We start from the raw sequence: 18,368 nt of genomic DNA, 5'->3' as shown, positions 1-18,368 counted from the left end.
TAGTTTCAGATTTTTTAACAAAGCGTCCTTCGTTACCTTGCGCAAAAGAAGCGCTTGTTTCTCCTCTTGAAGACCTAGTATATAGTAATCTCCGTGACACCCCTCATTATTTTTCTGTAGAAGCCCTGAAATAGGCCAACCCCCCTGTTTTTAACATTTTTTTTCAAATTTTGAGATCTAGTTTCAGATTTTTGAACATAGCTATGGCCATCGATACCTTGCGCAAAAGAAGCGTCTGTTTCTTCTCTATAAGACCTTTAGTCAAAGCCCGTGACACCCCTCATTATTTTTCTCTAGAAGCCCTGGAATAGGCCGACCCAGTTTCTGCATATGTGTATGTTAGATTAATCAAAAAATGACATCAAAAGTGCTGTATTTCACAGAGTAGTACTACTTTCACATACGTTCTTAATTGAATTGGTGCATTAATTGGTAGTCCTACACCTACAAATAATCCGAATATTAAACCAAGATCTTCAAGCATGACAAAAATGTGTGGAAAGCGGACTGACTGACAGGCAGACATACGGACGGACGGACAGAGTGCAAGCCTTAAGCCCCCTTCAACTTCGTTGGTAGGGAACTAAAAATATAAAGTAACAGTATTCTGAAACACGTCTTAGAAATTCTACTTGCCTCTACTAGTCTGACTGAAATTTCGTGTATTAAATCTATGAGAATTTCTATAAAAAACAAAAACCAAGATTATTTTCCTCTCCTGTTTCTTTCTCACTTCGTGGAGTCGGATGGTTCTCATATTAAGTTTAAAATACCGATTTAAGTAGTGCTTGGCGGGAAATAATGCATAGTGGTGTCCGTTGTCCATATTTTTTACACTTCTCTGAAGCGCCTGGACCAAATGAATTTATTAAATCAATGATATAAAGGCATCAAACTTTTCAAGATGAAACACAACAATTTTAGCGTTGTTGTTGCATTTTTGTTGCTTCCCCGGCTAGCCGAAAGAACAGCTATTCCGTATATTGTATACAAGAATAATGAATACAATCTACAAGTTGTAGTAACCATTTATTGTCCTCATATAAAAAACATGGAAAGTCCGAAAGACTACATTGTGAGAATACATTTGATAATTGTAGATAAATTCAGATATGTTTTCTTTTAAAATGTCTGATACAATGTACAGTTGATCTCTCAAATGATATAGTCTCTACACTGACAAGTTTATAAATTACTTATCATGTGAGAGTGAAAAAAACCAGATATATATATATAAAATAAAATAAAATAAAATATAGGTCCACCTCTCATCCTATGTCCGAATATGAAAACTATATGAGTAAGCCTTTTTCAACTTATTTTTATAACTTCGTTCGTATGATGTATACTGTTACACGACTGTCCCAGGTTAGGGGTGATCCCGCTAAAATGTTTAACATCGCCACATTATTTATGTTTGTGCCTGTCTCAAGTCAGGAGCCTGTAATTCAGTGGTTGTTCTTTGTTTTTGTGTAACATATGTTTTTTCGTTCCTTATTTATTTTAATAATGCCGGTTTTTTCTCGTTTGAATTTTTTCTCGGGGACTTTTATATCTGACTATGCGGTATGGGCTTTGATCATTGTTGAAGGCCGTACGGTGACCTATAGTTGTTAATGTCTGTGTGACTGTCAATTTGGTCTCTTGTGGAGAGTTGTCTCATTGGCAATCATACAACATCTTCTTTTTTATATATACCTGTTGTTCAGGGAGAAAAAATATCCTATATGCAGAAGTCACCAAGGGTAGATACTATGGGTTCTAGAGTTTGCGTATTAAATACACGGCTTTTCAATGTATTAGTACTTTCACATTGTTGTATGATCTGCATAAATTTAGAAATTATAGAAATTAATTGTTATTCTGTATACAAAGTGTCCATTAGAAAGCTGTCTTCTCTTTATACCACAATCACCATTTCTAAAAATTGTGTTCTAACTGAACAAATTATTTAATAGGGGAGGGTTTGTTTTTGTCTAATTTCCCCTTTTCGTTCTTTTCTATTTTGTAGTAATAGCATCCATCTAATTCTTGTTTATAATATGCTTGGGTACCGGAATTTTTTTTCAAAGAGAACCACACAAGTCTAGTTGTGGGAAGAATTTTACTCTCATCACATTTATGATACACGAGTCACTTCTTGAGGCTTTGAAATATCCGATTTTTTAGCCTGTCTTTGTGTCTTTCGTTTCCACAATAAAACTGTCGAAAATATGGTTCCTGTAAAAAAATATATATTGTTTTATTCAGTTTAAAAACAGGGCATACCAAAAGTTGTTGTAATTACCTATTGTAATAATCCCAGCTTAGGTAAAAAAAAACGGAATGAGAAATCTTTCTTTTTTTCCTATTTTGAAACTACGATGTTTTGTACAAAGTTCAACTTTGTCCTTATTTCAAGGCCGATGGCGAATTCGGGGGTAGGGGCGAATAGGTGGTTCACCCTTGGATTGGACAATGTATCGTGTTTAGCAAAAATCGTCAATATTGTTTTAAGTCTCGCTACACTCGGCGATATTATTTTAATTCTATAGAAAAACGCCCCTTTCACTGAAATCAAGGAACTGCTCCTAATGGTAAAAATAGATTTGAACTGTGCAGTATATCTGATGTAGCTAAGGTGCATATTCAGGAAGAAAACATGATAATGAGAAATGAATATGAACCCCGCTTTGAACTAGGCCGTAATTTCAACGTGCTATCTCACAAGGTAACAGTTCGAATAATAGACATGTCAACTTACGTCAAACACATTATTCAGACCCCGGGGGTCGACTAGTCTTTTACTCTCAGAAGCGGATTCAGGGGGGGGGGGCAGGGGGCCCGGACCCCCTTTTTTAGGATTTTTTGTTTTGCTTATATAGGAAATCTCGAAGTGTGACTCGAGCGGGCCCTCTCTTAGGTCAGTTAGTAGGCCCCCACTTATGAAAACTTCTGGATCCGCCACTGACTCTTAACTAGTAAATGCCACGTGATAGGTTTCATTGATAATCTGCCCTTGTTCTTTAAATAATGCCAAAATACAAAGTTGTGCCTAACAATGTTGCTTATGTAAAAGAAAGGATATGGGAGGTGCAGTCCTCACTGAAAATATGATCATTTACGGTGACATTTTATCATGTTCAATATTAATGAAATGTTGTCTCAATGTTACAAATTCTATATCTTATACTTTTTATATCGTAAAACAATAAGCTAAAGTCGTGCTTATTTCCTAGCCTGTGCGCACAGCTACATTTTATTTGAAAATAACATTACTTTTACGTGAATCTGAAAGGAGTAGTTTCCTTAGACTCCGAAAGTAAGCGTTTCCAAAATTGACGCTGGGACTGATTTATCGGAAAGGAAGTGTTTCCTTGATTTTAAAGAAAAAAGAGTTATACGGATGTTTCAGGTTAGCGAGACAAGGTAAAACCATTTGATAAGTTAAAATATACTGAAAAGCTTGCGAATCTATATGCTGTATGCTTTTTAAAATAGTTTCTGAGCAAACAAATGTATTTTTTATCTGTCATCGTCAACGACGCTGAGATTGTGGAACTGTTTGAACTGGTTTATATTATTTTTTTAATGAAATCAACTTGGTATAAATTAAGACAAAACATTCAAATATTCCGTGAGCTATACATTTTTATTTAACTTACCTCTTGACGGCAGCATTATTCATTTTAATATCGTGATACTGTGCGATGTCGTCATCGAAACTCCGAAAGGAAGCGTTAAAGTATCGGAAAGGAAGCAAAAACGCCGATTTTATCGGAAAGGAAGCGTTATGAATATACACCGTGTATGTTGGTATTGCTTTCATTAATCTTATGCTTTGCATTGCTGTGCATAAATTTGATTATGCAGATTTCTGAATATAGACGGCAAACCATTTTTCTTTTTTTTATGAGTAAGTGAAGGCAATGATAAATGGCAATATGTCTTGTATATTTCAGCTAATGCTTGTCAGGACTCCAATACTTGTTCTAATGTGAAACCTATAAACTGCTACGATACTTTTGTCAGGGACAAATGTTGTGCCACATGTAAATCGTTTGAAACTGGAGACCAAGGTAAATATATTTTTTTTTATGAAAGGATGAAAAAAATGAACACTTACACTTATGTGTGTATAATATTTAATATACTTTTAACACTGTAATTGTTTAATCAGTCTCATTAATTGATTTACTTGGCAATAAGTTATTAGAAAATGTTTTTAATATTTACCTTTCAAACGTGCAATGCACATCCTGAATTAACGTTCATTAAGAGATCTAGATGTATAAAGTTTGAATTGCTAAATATGAATTCCTGAATGTGTCTGTAAGCTCATGTTTATGGTAACTGACAGTGCTTATTTTTTTAATCACTCCTAGTATTCATTATTGATGGGGTTCATGTTGCCTTATCTTTGGGTTTAATGCCCCACCTAGATATTAGAGGGGCATTATGCTTTCTGGTCAGTGCGTCCGTCCGTTCGTTTGTTCGTTCGTTCGTCCCTCTTCAGGTTCAAGTTTATGGTCAAGGTAGTTTTGTAATTTGTTCACGGTCCACTGAACATAGCAGATGAAAGTGCGAGTTTCAGGTTTAAGCTGTTGGTCAATGTAGTTTTTTGCTGAAGTTGAAGTCCTATCAACTTGAAACTTAGTACACATTTTGTTCCCTATGATCTTTCTAATTTTAATACCAAATTAGATTTTTTTTAAATAAATTTCACGGTCCATTGAACACGGAAAATGATACTGCTAGTGAGGCATCTGTGTACTTTGAACACATTCTTGTTCATGTTGTTTTGTACTGTTTTAGATTGTCTTTTACTTTTGTACCCTTGAGGTTGTCAGTTTTATTTTCGACTTATGAGTTTGAATGTCTCTTTGGTACCCTTCGCCTCTTTTCCAGTAAAACATCAAACCAAACACTTGTTCAATATTTAAATCTACATTTCATAATTGCTTAGCCTGGTACCTATTCTACATTCTATTTACAGGCTGTATGTATGGTGATAAATCTAGTAGCTGTACCAGATATGTGATGTTATGGCCAGACTATATATGTTCTAGACATCCAGACAAGTGCTGTAGTTCGTGTAAAAATAGATCTAGTCGAAGGTCAACAATTACTATATTGTCCAGGAGAATGGAAAACAACATTGCAAACGTCTTGGAAACTCCTCCAACCAAAACTCCATTTGTTACATCACTTGACAGTATTACTAACATTGATACTTCAGTAGCTTCAATGGATTCAATAGACCAACCTACAAGAGGTGATCAAATACCTATCAAAAAGGACAAAAAGAAGAAAGACAAAGGAAAAAAGCAAAAGAAAGGTAAAAAGAAACACGAAAAAAAGCATAAAAAAAGAAAAGATAAAAAAGGTAAAAATATAGTGTGAAAAGATGCCAAAGTTCTCCATTTTTCCGATTTAGTAGTATTTCACATAGACAGCTTATCATGCAGGCATTACAAACATATCATTTACATTATTTATAACAGTATTTTTTTATGTTTTATATAAAATAAAATCATTATGCTTTTCATGCTAGTTTTGTTTAGTGAAGCCTTGTTACTTTTTTTTTTACATTTTGTACCATGATGTAGTCGTACATTTGCATTTCCATTAAATGCTTTGCTACGCATATCATTATAAAATACCAAGAAAACTCACACCCTACATCAGCCTGGAACGAAGTCATTTATATCGTATCAATATAAAAAAATATATTTGCATTGTTTAGCTATATGGATACATAAATGTTATTTACATTGTTTTAATCTCTTAAAAACACCAAACCTTATGTACTTGGATGGTTTGAAAAATACTGACCCAATTTCATCCTGGCATATTTAAAAAAATAATGTTTTTCAATATTAACTGTAGCAGCATTATAGCAGCGCCTAAATATGGTTAATATATCCACCAGTTGATAAAATATTCCCGAGCTTATATTTCCTATCATAAGTTGAGGGTTTATGCTTAAAAGGAAGTTCTTGTTCTCAATGCTCTTCAACCCCGTGTTTTATTTGACCTTTTTAATTTTTTGGATTCGAGCGTCACTGGTGAGTCTCTTGTAGACGAAACGCGCCTCTGGCGAATATATAAAATTTAGTCCTGGTATCTATGATGAGTGTATTTACATCAAGGGTTCGAAAGGGCGAAGTCGAACAGACTCAATAGCGAGATGGTTCACTGTGTTCTGAAATGTTTGTTTCACAAAATTGATAAGGATGGATATGTTCCACTTATCGAAACTACTCCCAGTTCTTTTTTTCCTGGAATGTGACTTAGTCAAAGGAGAAGGTTCTCGAAAGCTAAACTTGGCCATGAATGGTTTCTTTTTTTTTTTATTAAGGCCAAAACATTTACAAATTTCCCAAAAATAGTTGCAATATTACCATTGAGTATGCACTATTTGTGTTGTAACGTCAGTTTGGGTCAAACTTTCAATAATTTTTAACAGTTTTTGCATAATTTACTTTGGCTGCCACCCACGATCCACATGGTGTATTTGACTATGAATTCAACATCATAATTAGCAATTTTTGATTACAGAACATTTTGGATCATAGGTTTCCACCAAGGAAGTCCTCAAGCTTTTACATCCTGAAAATCCACATAATCATCGTGTTTTGACAATATATTCAAAATGTGATGATTCTGAAAGCACGAATGAACTCTTATGCAGAGGTTAAGAAGTAATGTTTCTGAATGTATTTAAGAACTAAATTATAGTTGACATCATCCCTTCGTAAATTTTACGGACGCCATCACGAGTTGGTTGACCGTTATGGAATAACCGTTTCACAAATGATATCGGATATGTTCCTTACGTCGTAACTACAATCCCCTTACCTTTCATGAATGTGACCTACATAATTAGACTATTAACCGGATTTGTAATCACATAAGCAGCATGACGGGTGCCACATGTGGAGCAGGATCTGCTTACCCTTCCGGAGCACCTGAGATCACCCCTAGTTTTCGGTGGGGTTCGTGTTGTTTATTCTTTAGTTTTCTATGTTGTATTATGTATACTATTGTTTTTCTGTTTGTCTTTTTCATTTTTAGCGTTGTCAGATTTATGAGTTTGACTGTCCCTTTGGTATCTTTCGTCCCTCTTTTATAGATGTTTTGACATTTTATGATAAAGTTGAAATTCAAGGCCGTATTTGGCCGAAAGTAACGAACAACCTGGAATGATAGCCACGACTTATGAGGAGTAATTTATACTGGCTTATTGGGGTCTGCTTCTAATTCACAGCATAGTCTCATTTTATTAACGTCTCATTCCTTTCAACTCTTATTTGCTGTGGTCAAGTGTTGCATATCTCTGCACAGAAGACGAATGATACAAATAGTAGCCATATAATTCAATCTGAAATAATGTCAAGGTCAATTGTCGATGAATTTATGGTATAAATACCTGCTTGTTATAACTATACTCTAACCTCAATTCTGATACACTTAACAAGTGTAAAGTGAGCAAAAACTATTAACAATGCATTTGCAAAGCAAAAAACTATTTACTATAAATCATTTTAAACAACAGTTTTAGTTTGTGTTTATTTAATCTACGGTATCTGTCAAAATGAAAATTGACAGATGCAAATATAATTTAAAGAGTTCTGTTTATATTGGTTGAAGGTTGATACGGTTTATTATATTGGAAAATCCATTGGCTGTATTATAGGGAATGAAACATGGCAAAAGCCGTATCATATGCCGTATCATCACGAGAAACCAATATCAGCCTGAAGGCCTTTAGGCCCGAGGGATAATATTGGTCGAGGGTGATACGGCATGTGATACGGATTTTGTCATGTTTTATACTTTTTATCATATATTTCAACAGTCGAGTATATATATGAACTGCTTTCTGATCCCAAGCACATGAATTACCATCAGTTCTTCCTTTGTCTTGTTTTAAAAGGTTTAATCGAACTGCTCAATTACTCATCCGAAGCACCTGGGATACCTTACAATTTGCGTACTGTTGTTTTAAAAATATATTGTTTATTAATTTGTTTGTGTGTTTTGTATAGTATTTCATTGAATTATTTTTTTATAGTTGTATTTCGTGTGTCAGAAATATGAAAACTCGACGTTTGTGACGTCACATTCCAAACAATGCCATTAATCAATAAATTGCGTCACGCCCGGATGACCGTTGATTTAGGACCCATTTTGAGGGGATAGACATTATGAAGAAGCTTGCATAAAATAGAACGGAGTAGATGTAAAAAAAAGTAGGGGTGTGATAAAAGAGGGACGAAAGATACCAAAGGGACAGTCAAACTTATAAATCCAAAACAAACTGACAACGCCATGGCTAAAAATGAAAAAGACAAACAGAAAAACAATAGTACACGTGACACAACATAAAAAACTAAAGAATAAACAACACGAACCCCACCAAAAACTAGGAAAAATTTCAGGTGCTCCGGAAAGGTGTGCGATAAAGGGTGTGATAAAGGGTGTGAGACAGGGTGCGCATTTAAGTTGCGCGATATGGATTAAACAGCGGGCTATTAATCAAATATCCAAAACTACTGTATGTACTACTAAATGTATGATAAATACATATATCTTACCTTTTTTTACTACATTTACGAAGAAAATGATAAATATGATTTACATTATTGTCATATCATAAAGACTATTTGTTATAATGATAATATTTTTATACAGAGAAAGAAATTGACAATTTCAAAGACAAGCATCATAAGAAGAAAGGAAAAGGGAAAGGAAAAGGTAAAGGTAGATATAGAAAACATTGGCATAGAAAAGGCGGGAAATGGAGACGCCACTATCATGGTTGATGTGATATTAGTGTTTAGTGTGGACGATCACAAAATAACAATGTCATTGAAAAGTGATGATATTAACGTTTGATAGTTACTACTGCTAGTTGTGTGTTGCATGGGGATATTGGTTGTATACTAATGTAGATTATTTTAGTATTCTTAAAACGTGTGCCATAAATAAAAAACGTATTAATTGTTTTGTTTGTTCCATTATAATATGACCCAGTGCATGTCTTTCTCTCTTTAGTTGTCCTATGTTCTTTAACATTTTAATTATTGTTTTATGCTCTAGTCATTGTTATGTCAAACCTGCAATTTGTATGTTATTGGTCTAGGTCTCTTTCGCGAAAAAGATAACCATTGTTTCAACAGAAATGCTGATTAAATACACAAAATTGCAATAAAACACACAAAAAGCACTGTTATAACGCGAAACAACACACAGAAGTACTAATAAAACACACAGAAGTACTGATCAAATAAAAAATAGAAGGTACTGATAAAACACTGAATTGCTTTTAAAACAAATAGCAGAGGAACTGATTAAACACAAAAATCCGAATTAATCTAAAGTGTAACACTTTTAAATTTCAATATGTATATATTAATCAATCCATACATTTATGTATAAAAAATTGCACGTTTTAAATAAGTCTATAATATAAACAATTTTACAACTATTTACTCAGATCTAAACACAAATACTCTGTACCTAAAGGATTATGAGTATTTCGATTAGCTTGGGCAATATTGGTTAGTTCTTCGATATAAAAGAGGGGCGAAAGATACCAAAGGGACAGTAAAACTCATAAATCTAAAATAAACTGACAACGCCATGGCTAAAAATGAAAAAGACAAACAGAAAAACAATAAAACACACGAAACAACATAGAAAACTAAAGAATAAACAACACAAACCCCACCAAAAACTAGGGGTGATATCAGGTGCTCCGAAAGGGTAAGCAGATCTTGCTCCACATGTGGCACCCATCGTGTAGCTTATGTGATTACAAATCCGGTAAATATTCTAATTCGGTAGGTCACATTCATTAAAGATAAGGGGATTGTAGTTACGACGTGAGGAACATATCCGATATCATTTGTGAAACGGTTATTCCATAACGGTCAAGAATCCATATAAATCTCCCTATTCTCAACGCAGCTCAAGTGAAATTAGTCTCTAACATTATGTATTTAATTATCAGCTGCAAAGATGATTTAACTTTGTTGTGAGTCCAGACTTTAAACGTTACTTTTTGCAAATTTTATTCTGCTGAGTGTTTTGCATATATAATTGGTTTTTTTTTAAACTGTTTCATTTTTGGCCTGTTCAGAGTAAAATAAGGCTTTATAACTTAATTGTCATTTCTTTTTTGCAGATACTAAAAAGTCAATTGTGTGGCATATAAAAGTGTTCAGAAGACCCAGAGTTCAACGCATATATTTAAACCCAAAACCTTTTATTTTTAGACTTATCTGAAATTACAAATTGTACTTTGCTTATAATATTTCTTAACTTGGATTTAAATGATAAATATTAACGTTTTGTTTATACAGCATATTGAATCACTTTTTCGAAACGATCATATCCATTAAATTTTGCAGAATGGTATTCAGCCCTAAACCCTTCAGTGTTTTCATGTTTTCTTAAGATAGGTTGACTTGTCAATTTAATGCACCATGCATGTTGTCTATGATTTTATGCCCCACCTACGATATAAGAGGGGCATTATGTTTTCTGGTATGTGCGTCCGTTCGTCCGTCTGTCTGTCTGTTCGTCCGTCTATCCCGCTTCAGGTTAAAGTTTTTGGTCAAGGTAGTTTTTGATGAAGTTGAAATCCAATCAATTTGAAACTTAGTACACATGTTCCCTATGATATTATCTTTCTAATGTTAATGCCTAATTATATTTTTTATCCAATTTCACGGTCCATTGAACATGGAAAAAGATAGTGCGAGTGGGGCATCCGTGTACTTTGGACACATTCTTGTTTAACGTGTGTTGCTATTTTGCTGTCTTTATTGATTTAACTTCACATTTTTCCATTATGAAAAACAAGTCGTCAAGGTATATGTATATTTCTACACATTGACAATCATCACTATCATAAAAATATCAAGATGATGTATGATTGCCTATGAGATAACTATCCGCTAAAACAGTTCAAATGAGGTGGAAGAAAGAATTTATAGTCATCATGATCAGTTATGCAGTCATTAACTTGAAAAGCCCATTACGTATAGTTGGATATAAAATGCCACGACATGAAACAATATGAAAAAATACAATTAAGAAACTAGCGGCCTAATGTATCCAAAAACCATTTACAAAAAGAAAATATGATAGACATGAACCAACGACAACTACAGTCTCCTGACTTGGGTCATGCACATACAGAACTTGGCGGGGATTAAACATATGTAAAGGTGCCAAACCTTCATTAGAGTTCGGTATTTCCACTACAGTTTATAACAGGACTGTGATATTACTCCTTTCTATATTGGAGTTCACAACGTGTTTACACGACATTTAACGATTCTTGTTATATTAATGTTATACCAAACTGTGATGCACAATTAACAACATAAATAGTACTATTTGTTCTGCACCAGATACGCATTTCGAAAATAAATGTTTTCAGTGATGCTCTAGGACAAATCATTTGAAAACCGAAAGCATATTTACAAGATGAAGAGCTATACTATAAACCAAATATGACAATAAGTATAGTCAAAGAAGTGTTCTGTCCATCATTTTCCATAAATGACCTAACATATATTTTATTTATTTTTCGTGCTAGTCTATCCTTTTTTAACGATCAATGCTTGACCTACGTTAGTTTATTCTTTCCCGAGCATTTTGTTCTATATATATCGAATGATTCCGCATAACAGGCCTTACCCCCTATGGATTTTACTAACACTCTATGAATACGTAGAGGGTCAGTAGCGAACCATATAACTTATATTAAGGTTAATAGGCTTTGTGCAATTGACAAAAAAGGGTATCGACGGTATTTAACAATAGTTTTCAATGTAATTTTGATCTACTGATAAAAACAATCATCATTTTTATAAATTTCTTGTTTACAAAAGTATGATTTTTTCTAAATACGAAGGATTTTCCTATCTCATGTATAGATTACCTTACCCGTATTTAGCGCAACTTTTTGGAATTTTGGTTCTCTATGCTCTTCGACTTTGTACTTGTTTGGCTTTATAATCATTTGATCTGTGATCTGAAAGTCACGGATGAGTATTATGTAGACGAAACGCACGTCTGGCATAAAAAGTTATAAGCCTGGTACATTTGATCACTATTTTCACCACTGGGTCGATACCACTACTGCTGGACGTTTCGTCCCCGAGGACAGCACCAGTTCAGAAGTCATGGTAGTCAGCACTTCGGTGTTGACATGAATATCAATTATATGGTCATCTTTATTAATTTAATGTTTACAAAAGTATGATTATTTTTTAAATAAATTAGATTTTATTATCCCAGGCATAAATTACCTTAGCCGTATTGGGCACAACTTTTTTTTTAGTTTTGGGTTCTCAATGATCTTGATTTGTTTCCGTGTTTGGCTTTATATTCATTTTTATCTGAGCGTCACTAATGAGTCTTATGTAGACGAAACGCGCGTCTGGAGTATAAGTTACGAGCCTGGTACCTTTGATAACTAAATAAACCAATGAAATCAATATTTTAAATATTCTTTAAATGACAATGCTGAATGTATATACTTTTAGAATAAGTTTTTTTAAAGGATTGAAAAGTTTACACGGATCTTTTCTGAATTCCCGGGCTCAGTTAACAACATCACCGTAAAATTTCGGATGTGCTATATAAAATAAAGTGCAGTCAACTTACAAACCACATCTTTGTATCTATGGAAGAATTTAATAGTAAAGATGTTAAGAAATTACTGGTAATAAAAAAATGACGGGTAATAAAATCCCTTACTTAATCATTTATCAATAGCAAATAGTTTATTACTCTAAATGAAATCCAAAACGTCACAAAAGACACGGACGTATCGAAAAGTAAAATTACGAATACAGAATTCCGGGAGGAAATCAAAAGCACAAAAACTTCAAACGAATGGCGAACGAGAACAAAATGTTATTGTCGGGTCTCTGCAATAAATTTGAAAACACTACCATTGATAATACGGTGATAATTTGTCATGACTTTTTGTAGTGTAATTGAAAGTTATAAATGTCATAAAAGTTAGGAGGTAAGAACAATTTCAAATTATCATGTCAATGACCTCATCTGTCAAGCTTTAATTTATGATATAATATTTACTTGAAACAGCTACTTTGCAAGAACTTAAACTCGATAAAGCATGTTTAAGTCTTAATAAAACGCTTGGAAATTGAACAATTTTGAAATGACAACAAATTATGCAATCGTGAAGGTTATTGTTAAACACTGCATTACTAAAAGCGCTGTGCAGTTCCGTATTTATATCTTGGGAAATAGTTTTATTCCAGCAGTTGATTATTATTTGGTTGATGTAATTTAGTATAGAATTGACCTCTAACTTTATAAAAAAAAATAGTTCTTGAAAAAATGAAATATAGAGATAAAATCTTGCCCTAATCAATCTTTAAATTGCAACATAATATGTTCTTGTTTCATTTGACACATTAACGTCCATGGTAAATGTAAATCCAGCAAATCACTATGGACACATGCAACTTGTGAAGTGAATAAATAAGGAAATGTGATATGATTGCCGCTAAGACAACTATCTGCCAACGTTCATATCAAGTGGGTGTTATCAATTATATGCAATTATCGCAAGGCCTTCACAAAGGAAAAAAAACATATCGTATAGTCGAAAATTAATTTCATAATTTATAACATAACAATATACAAAAAACAAATATGACAGACAACGACAACCACTAAACTGTAGAAAACTGACTAGGGAAAGGCATTTGAATAATGTTGCCGAGTTAAACATGTGTTTGAGAGCTACTTCCACCCATCACCCTCAATCTTGGACAGTGGTGTAACTGCACAGCATATATATATATATGAACAAGCTGAAAATATCAGTTGAAAAAAGCTTAACTCGTCACATTGACAAAACGCAGAAAACATCAAACAAAAAGTACAGACCGGACGTTGCAGTGTGTTTAATAATCCATTATCTCTAACAACACAAAAGACATCTAGTACAGATCTGAAAGAAAAATCGATCAGTACACATCCAACATCGAATTGATCTGGTGTAAAGACGTCGTTAACAGTCAAGAAAAACATGACCTTGTGCAATATCGAAATATAGGTGTCGACAGATTTTAGTATAATAATAATGTTTAAGTGAAATTAATTTAATGATAACAAAATCAATATTTATACCAAAAATACAAAATTGAAAGATTACATCCTTTGGAATAAGTTTATTTAAAGGATTGATTAGTTTACCCAGCTCGTGTCTGAATTTCTGTGCTCAGTTAACAACATTGTCGAAAAATTCAGGATGTGCTATGCCGTTTGAAATAAGTTTTCTACAGGTTCAAATAGACAAACTTGAAAACCAAATCTTTGTGTTAATAGAGGAATTTAGTAAAGGTTTTAAGTAATGTATGGTAACGAAATTCCTGATTTAATTATTTTCTATTAGACATGTTCACCATAAGCCGATACCGAAACCGAAACCGAAACCGCTACCGATACCGAAACCAAAACCAAAAATAGTAGTGAGGAAGATTATAAATGTTTATAATGTTAATTTACTCAATGGTATTGGTTGAGCTTTGAATACACTAGATGGAGTTTTACTTCAAATGAATGAATTATTCGTAATACTAAGGATTTTCTTAATCCACGCATAGTTTACTTTTATCTGGTATAACTTTTTGGAATTTTTGGTCATCAATGCTCTTCAACTTTATAGTTGTTTGCCTTTCTTACTATTTTAATCTGAGCGTCGCTGGTGAGTCTTATGAAGACGAGACGCGGGTCTGGGAGTATATAATTATAATCATGGTACATTTGAAAAACTGTGTACTTCAATTCATCAATGCACATGAATGTATCAAAAAAGAAAACTTTTTAACCATTTTTTAATACAGTAATGTAAGGATTATACAACTTTAGATGTTGATGCAAATCATTTATGATGTATATAAATTATGAAGCAGGTGTAGCCGTAGGGAAACAGCTACACATAATTCTACAATAGGTACAATATCGTTCCGACCATGTTTATAAGGAGAACCTAATATTTTATAAATTTTCATTCGTCTGATGAAATGTTCTACTCTTCTTGCACGAATCATTTCATTGAACATTTGTGTTGATCGCGGATTTTTGCATTTTAATTGTGTAGCTGCCTTTTAGTATATGCTGTTGCAATATGATGTTCAGATGGATATATGGTATCGGAGAGTAAATAACAATCATGGGGAAACGAAAATATCTTGTGTGCACCGATTGCATCCATCAATGTGTCAGTCATTGCGTCATTGTTATGACATAGGAAACCAGATATGATGTATGTTATTTTCTTTCCTTTGTCTTTGACTTGCGTAGGAATACAGTATGTATGACAATGTCTACTATAAAATAATGCCTGTTATGCTGTTATAGTTGGTCGATTTATTCTTTGGAGGGAGCCATCAATATATCCAAATACCTATCCCAATTCTGGCCAATTCTCCTTTAGCTGAAGGCCATGTTATCATTTAATATATGAATGCTTGATGAAAGATTTGATGAATGGCTTTGTGAACTAAAGTTTTTCTAACACCAAATATCAGCACCATTTGTTCAAATGTAGGGTAACATCTTACCTAAATCAAAACCATTTAAGTTTATTTTACTAGCTTATACGTACCGCTCCTTTAGTCCTCTGTTTTATTCTTTTAATTTTTATGTTGTTTTTTTTAAATTTATATCTAAATCCTAATTATTTATAACTTGCGTTAGTTCAGTTAATATTTTATACTCGTTGTATTTCAGTTCGCTGTTTTGATAGATTCATGTAAATTGTTGAATTGAAGTAATACGCCATCTAGTGTATTCAAATTTCACACAATAAAATGGAGTAACAGGGTTGAATTATGTAAACATTATAAACATTTACCCCTAGTTTGGTGGGGTTCCTAATATTTTTGCTTTAGTTTTCTATGTTGTGACATGTTATGTCTGTTTGTCCTTTTCATTTTTCGCCATGGCGATGTCAGTTTATTTTCGATTTATGAGTTTGACTGTCCATCTGGTACCTTTCGTCCCGCTTTTATCATTTACCTCACTACGATTTTTGGTTTCTGTATCGGTTTCGGTTTCGGTATCGGCTTATGGTGAACATGTCTATTAAAACTAATATTAGTTGACTGGGTTGGTATATCAGCCTACAAAGATCCGCGCATTGGGTGGATTCTTACAACATGTCTTGAAGACCTAGAATTTGCTGATGACATTTGAACACTACCCTATTGCTTCTGATATGTACAACATCAGACCAAAAGTCTTGAAACAGTAGCAAAACAAACAGGTCATTACATCAACGCACAGAAAACTAAATTAATGAGGTTAAATACAAACCAGCAAGATTATCTTAATATCGACGACTCTACTGTTGAAGGTGTACAACAATTCACTTAATTTGGGCGTATTGTCTGTACATCAGGAGGCACAGACGAAGACATATCGGCGAGAAAAAAGAAAGCACAACAGGTATTTTCCATGATTAAACCTGTTTGGATGAGTACTGCTTTAAGAAGAAGTACAAAGTTAAGGATATTTACCACGAATGCCAAATCTGTACTCTTATACTGATCAGAATCCTAGAAAGAAACAGCTGCATCTATCAAATCAATCCAAACTTTTGTCAATAAATGTTTATGAAACATCCCCAACATCAGATGGCCAAACAAAATATCCAACAATGACTTATGGAGAAGAACCAAACGACATGCAGTCAACAACTCAGATAATAAGAACAAGAAAGTGTAATTGCATCGGGCATACCCTAAAAAAAAATAGACACAAACATCACCAAGCGAGTCCTTGAATGGAACCTCCAAGGACATCGCAAAAGGAGGAGTAAAAAAAAAACACCTGGCACAGCAAAATGGATGACCTGGAAAGAAACAAAACGAACAGCCATTGACAGGAAGGAATGGAGAGAAACTAAAGTCCTATGTCCCCCTTTTAATGAAGTGGATTAAGTCAAGTAGGTCATAAATACATAGGTTATGCTCATTTAAATCTACAAAACTACAGACACAAGCATAGTAAACGAGTTGGGATATATAAATACCGTATTAGACATAACATAGATATAAGAAGAGATGGTATGAATGCCAATGAGAGAACTCTCCATCGAAGTCACAACTTATAAAAGTAAACCATTATAGGTCAAAGTGCGTTTTGTTTGTAATGTTTAAAGTTATGAATGTGCTAAAAGTTAATAGCACGTACAGTTTCTAAGTTTCCTGTCAGTGACCTCATCTGTCAAGCTTTAATTTATGAGATGGTATTTATTTGTAAACAGCTGCTTTTCAACGACTTATAATACACTTAACCGATTTATGGCCGAATAAAACACGTTGAAATTGAACAATTGAGACATGACAATAAATTATGCAATAGTCAATGTGTTTTTTTAAAGTATTGCATTACTAAAAGTGATGTGTACATGTGTATGTTTATTATGGAAATAGTTTTATTCATATATTGGATAAATATTTTGTAGATAGTATAAGTATAGATTTAGCTCTAACTTAAAAAGAATCTAGAAAAAAATAAATTACAGAATTAAATGTAATTTTCAACAATAAATTTTAGAATTACAATACATTTTTTAATGTGTGCCCATTGTCGTTCCTGGTAAAGGTCAATCAAGAAAATCGCTTAGATACTGCAATGCATGAAATTTATAAAGTATCAAAATAAGAAGATGTGGAATTATTGCCATTGAAACAACTATAAGCAAAAGTTCAAATCAAGTGAGTGTAAGCAACTATGGTCAACTTTTGCAAGGCCTTCAAGAATAAGAAAACTCCATTTCCTATAGTCGGCTTTAAAATGTCCCAACCTAAAAAATATGAAACAATTTAATTGAGAAAACTAACGGCCTAATGTATAAAGAATCAATATGCGATAAACAAAACTGACGGACAACTAGAACTGCAGGATCCTGCCTTAGGACAGGCACATAAAGAATTTGGCGGATTTGAAAATGTTTGTGAGCACTCTGCACTCCCTAACCTTCATGTAACATAAGACAGTGGTGTAAAAGCACAACAAAAGAACAAACTATAAGAATTAGTTGAAATAGGCTTAACTAATCAGATCAATACAAAGCAGAAAACATGTAGATAAAAAAAACGGACGTGACAGGGAACTATCCATCCCTCATCCCTAACGACAACAAAACAGACACAAAGAACAAATTTAAAAGTACTTGCAGTTGCAGACAGCTATTTCAAAGCAAATAATGACTTAGAAAAATAAAGAAAAATCAGACTAAACTATGATAATAATCAATCATTACACATCCAGCATCCAATGCGTTTAGTGTTAAAAGACGTCACTAGCAGTCAGGGAAA

General features: G+C 33.4%; 1 protein-coding gene across 3 annotated transcripts in view; it reads left to right on the top strand.

Annotated features, from left to right (window-relative positions):
• The window catches only part of LOC134685340 (uncharacterized), a 35,100-nt gene extending 24,696 nt beyond the window's left edge, over positions 1-10,404 (top strand). Inside the window, exons 18-21 of one of the 3 annotated variants that reach the window (XM_063545027.1) lie at positions 3,942-4,058; positions 4,976-5,317; positions 8,677-8,739; positions 10,172-10,404. In XM_063545027.1, the coding sequence (XP_063401097.1) occupies positions 3,942-4,058; positions 4,976-5,317; positions 8,677-8,739; positions 10,172-10,272 (623 nt within the window). In that variant the 3' untranslated portion in view covers positions 10,273-10,404. Of the gene's footprint in view, positions 1-3,941; positions 4,059-4,975; positions 5,366-8,676; positions 8,740-10,171 lie in introns of all 3 variants that reach the window. The other 2 variants (XM_063545026.1, XM_063545028.1) reach the window with 2 other exon arrangements.
• Positions 10,405-18,368: the final 7,964 nt, after the last annotated feature.

The sequence above is a fragment of the Mytilus trossulus genome, chromosome 9 (genome assembly GCF_036588685.1).
Source record: "Mytilus trossulus isolate FHL-02 chromosome 9, PNRI_Mtr1.1.1.hap1, whole genome shotgun sequence".
NCBI lineage: Eukaryota > Metazoa > Mollusca > Bivalvia > Mytilida > Mytilidae > Mytilus > Mytilus trossulus.
The sequence above is the reverse complement of the archived record's forward strand: the minus strand, read 5'-3'. Positions and strand labels throughout refer to the sequence as shown.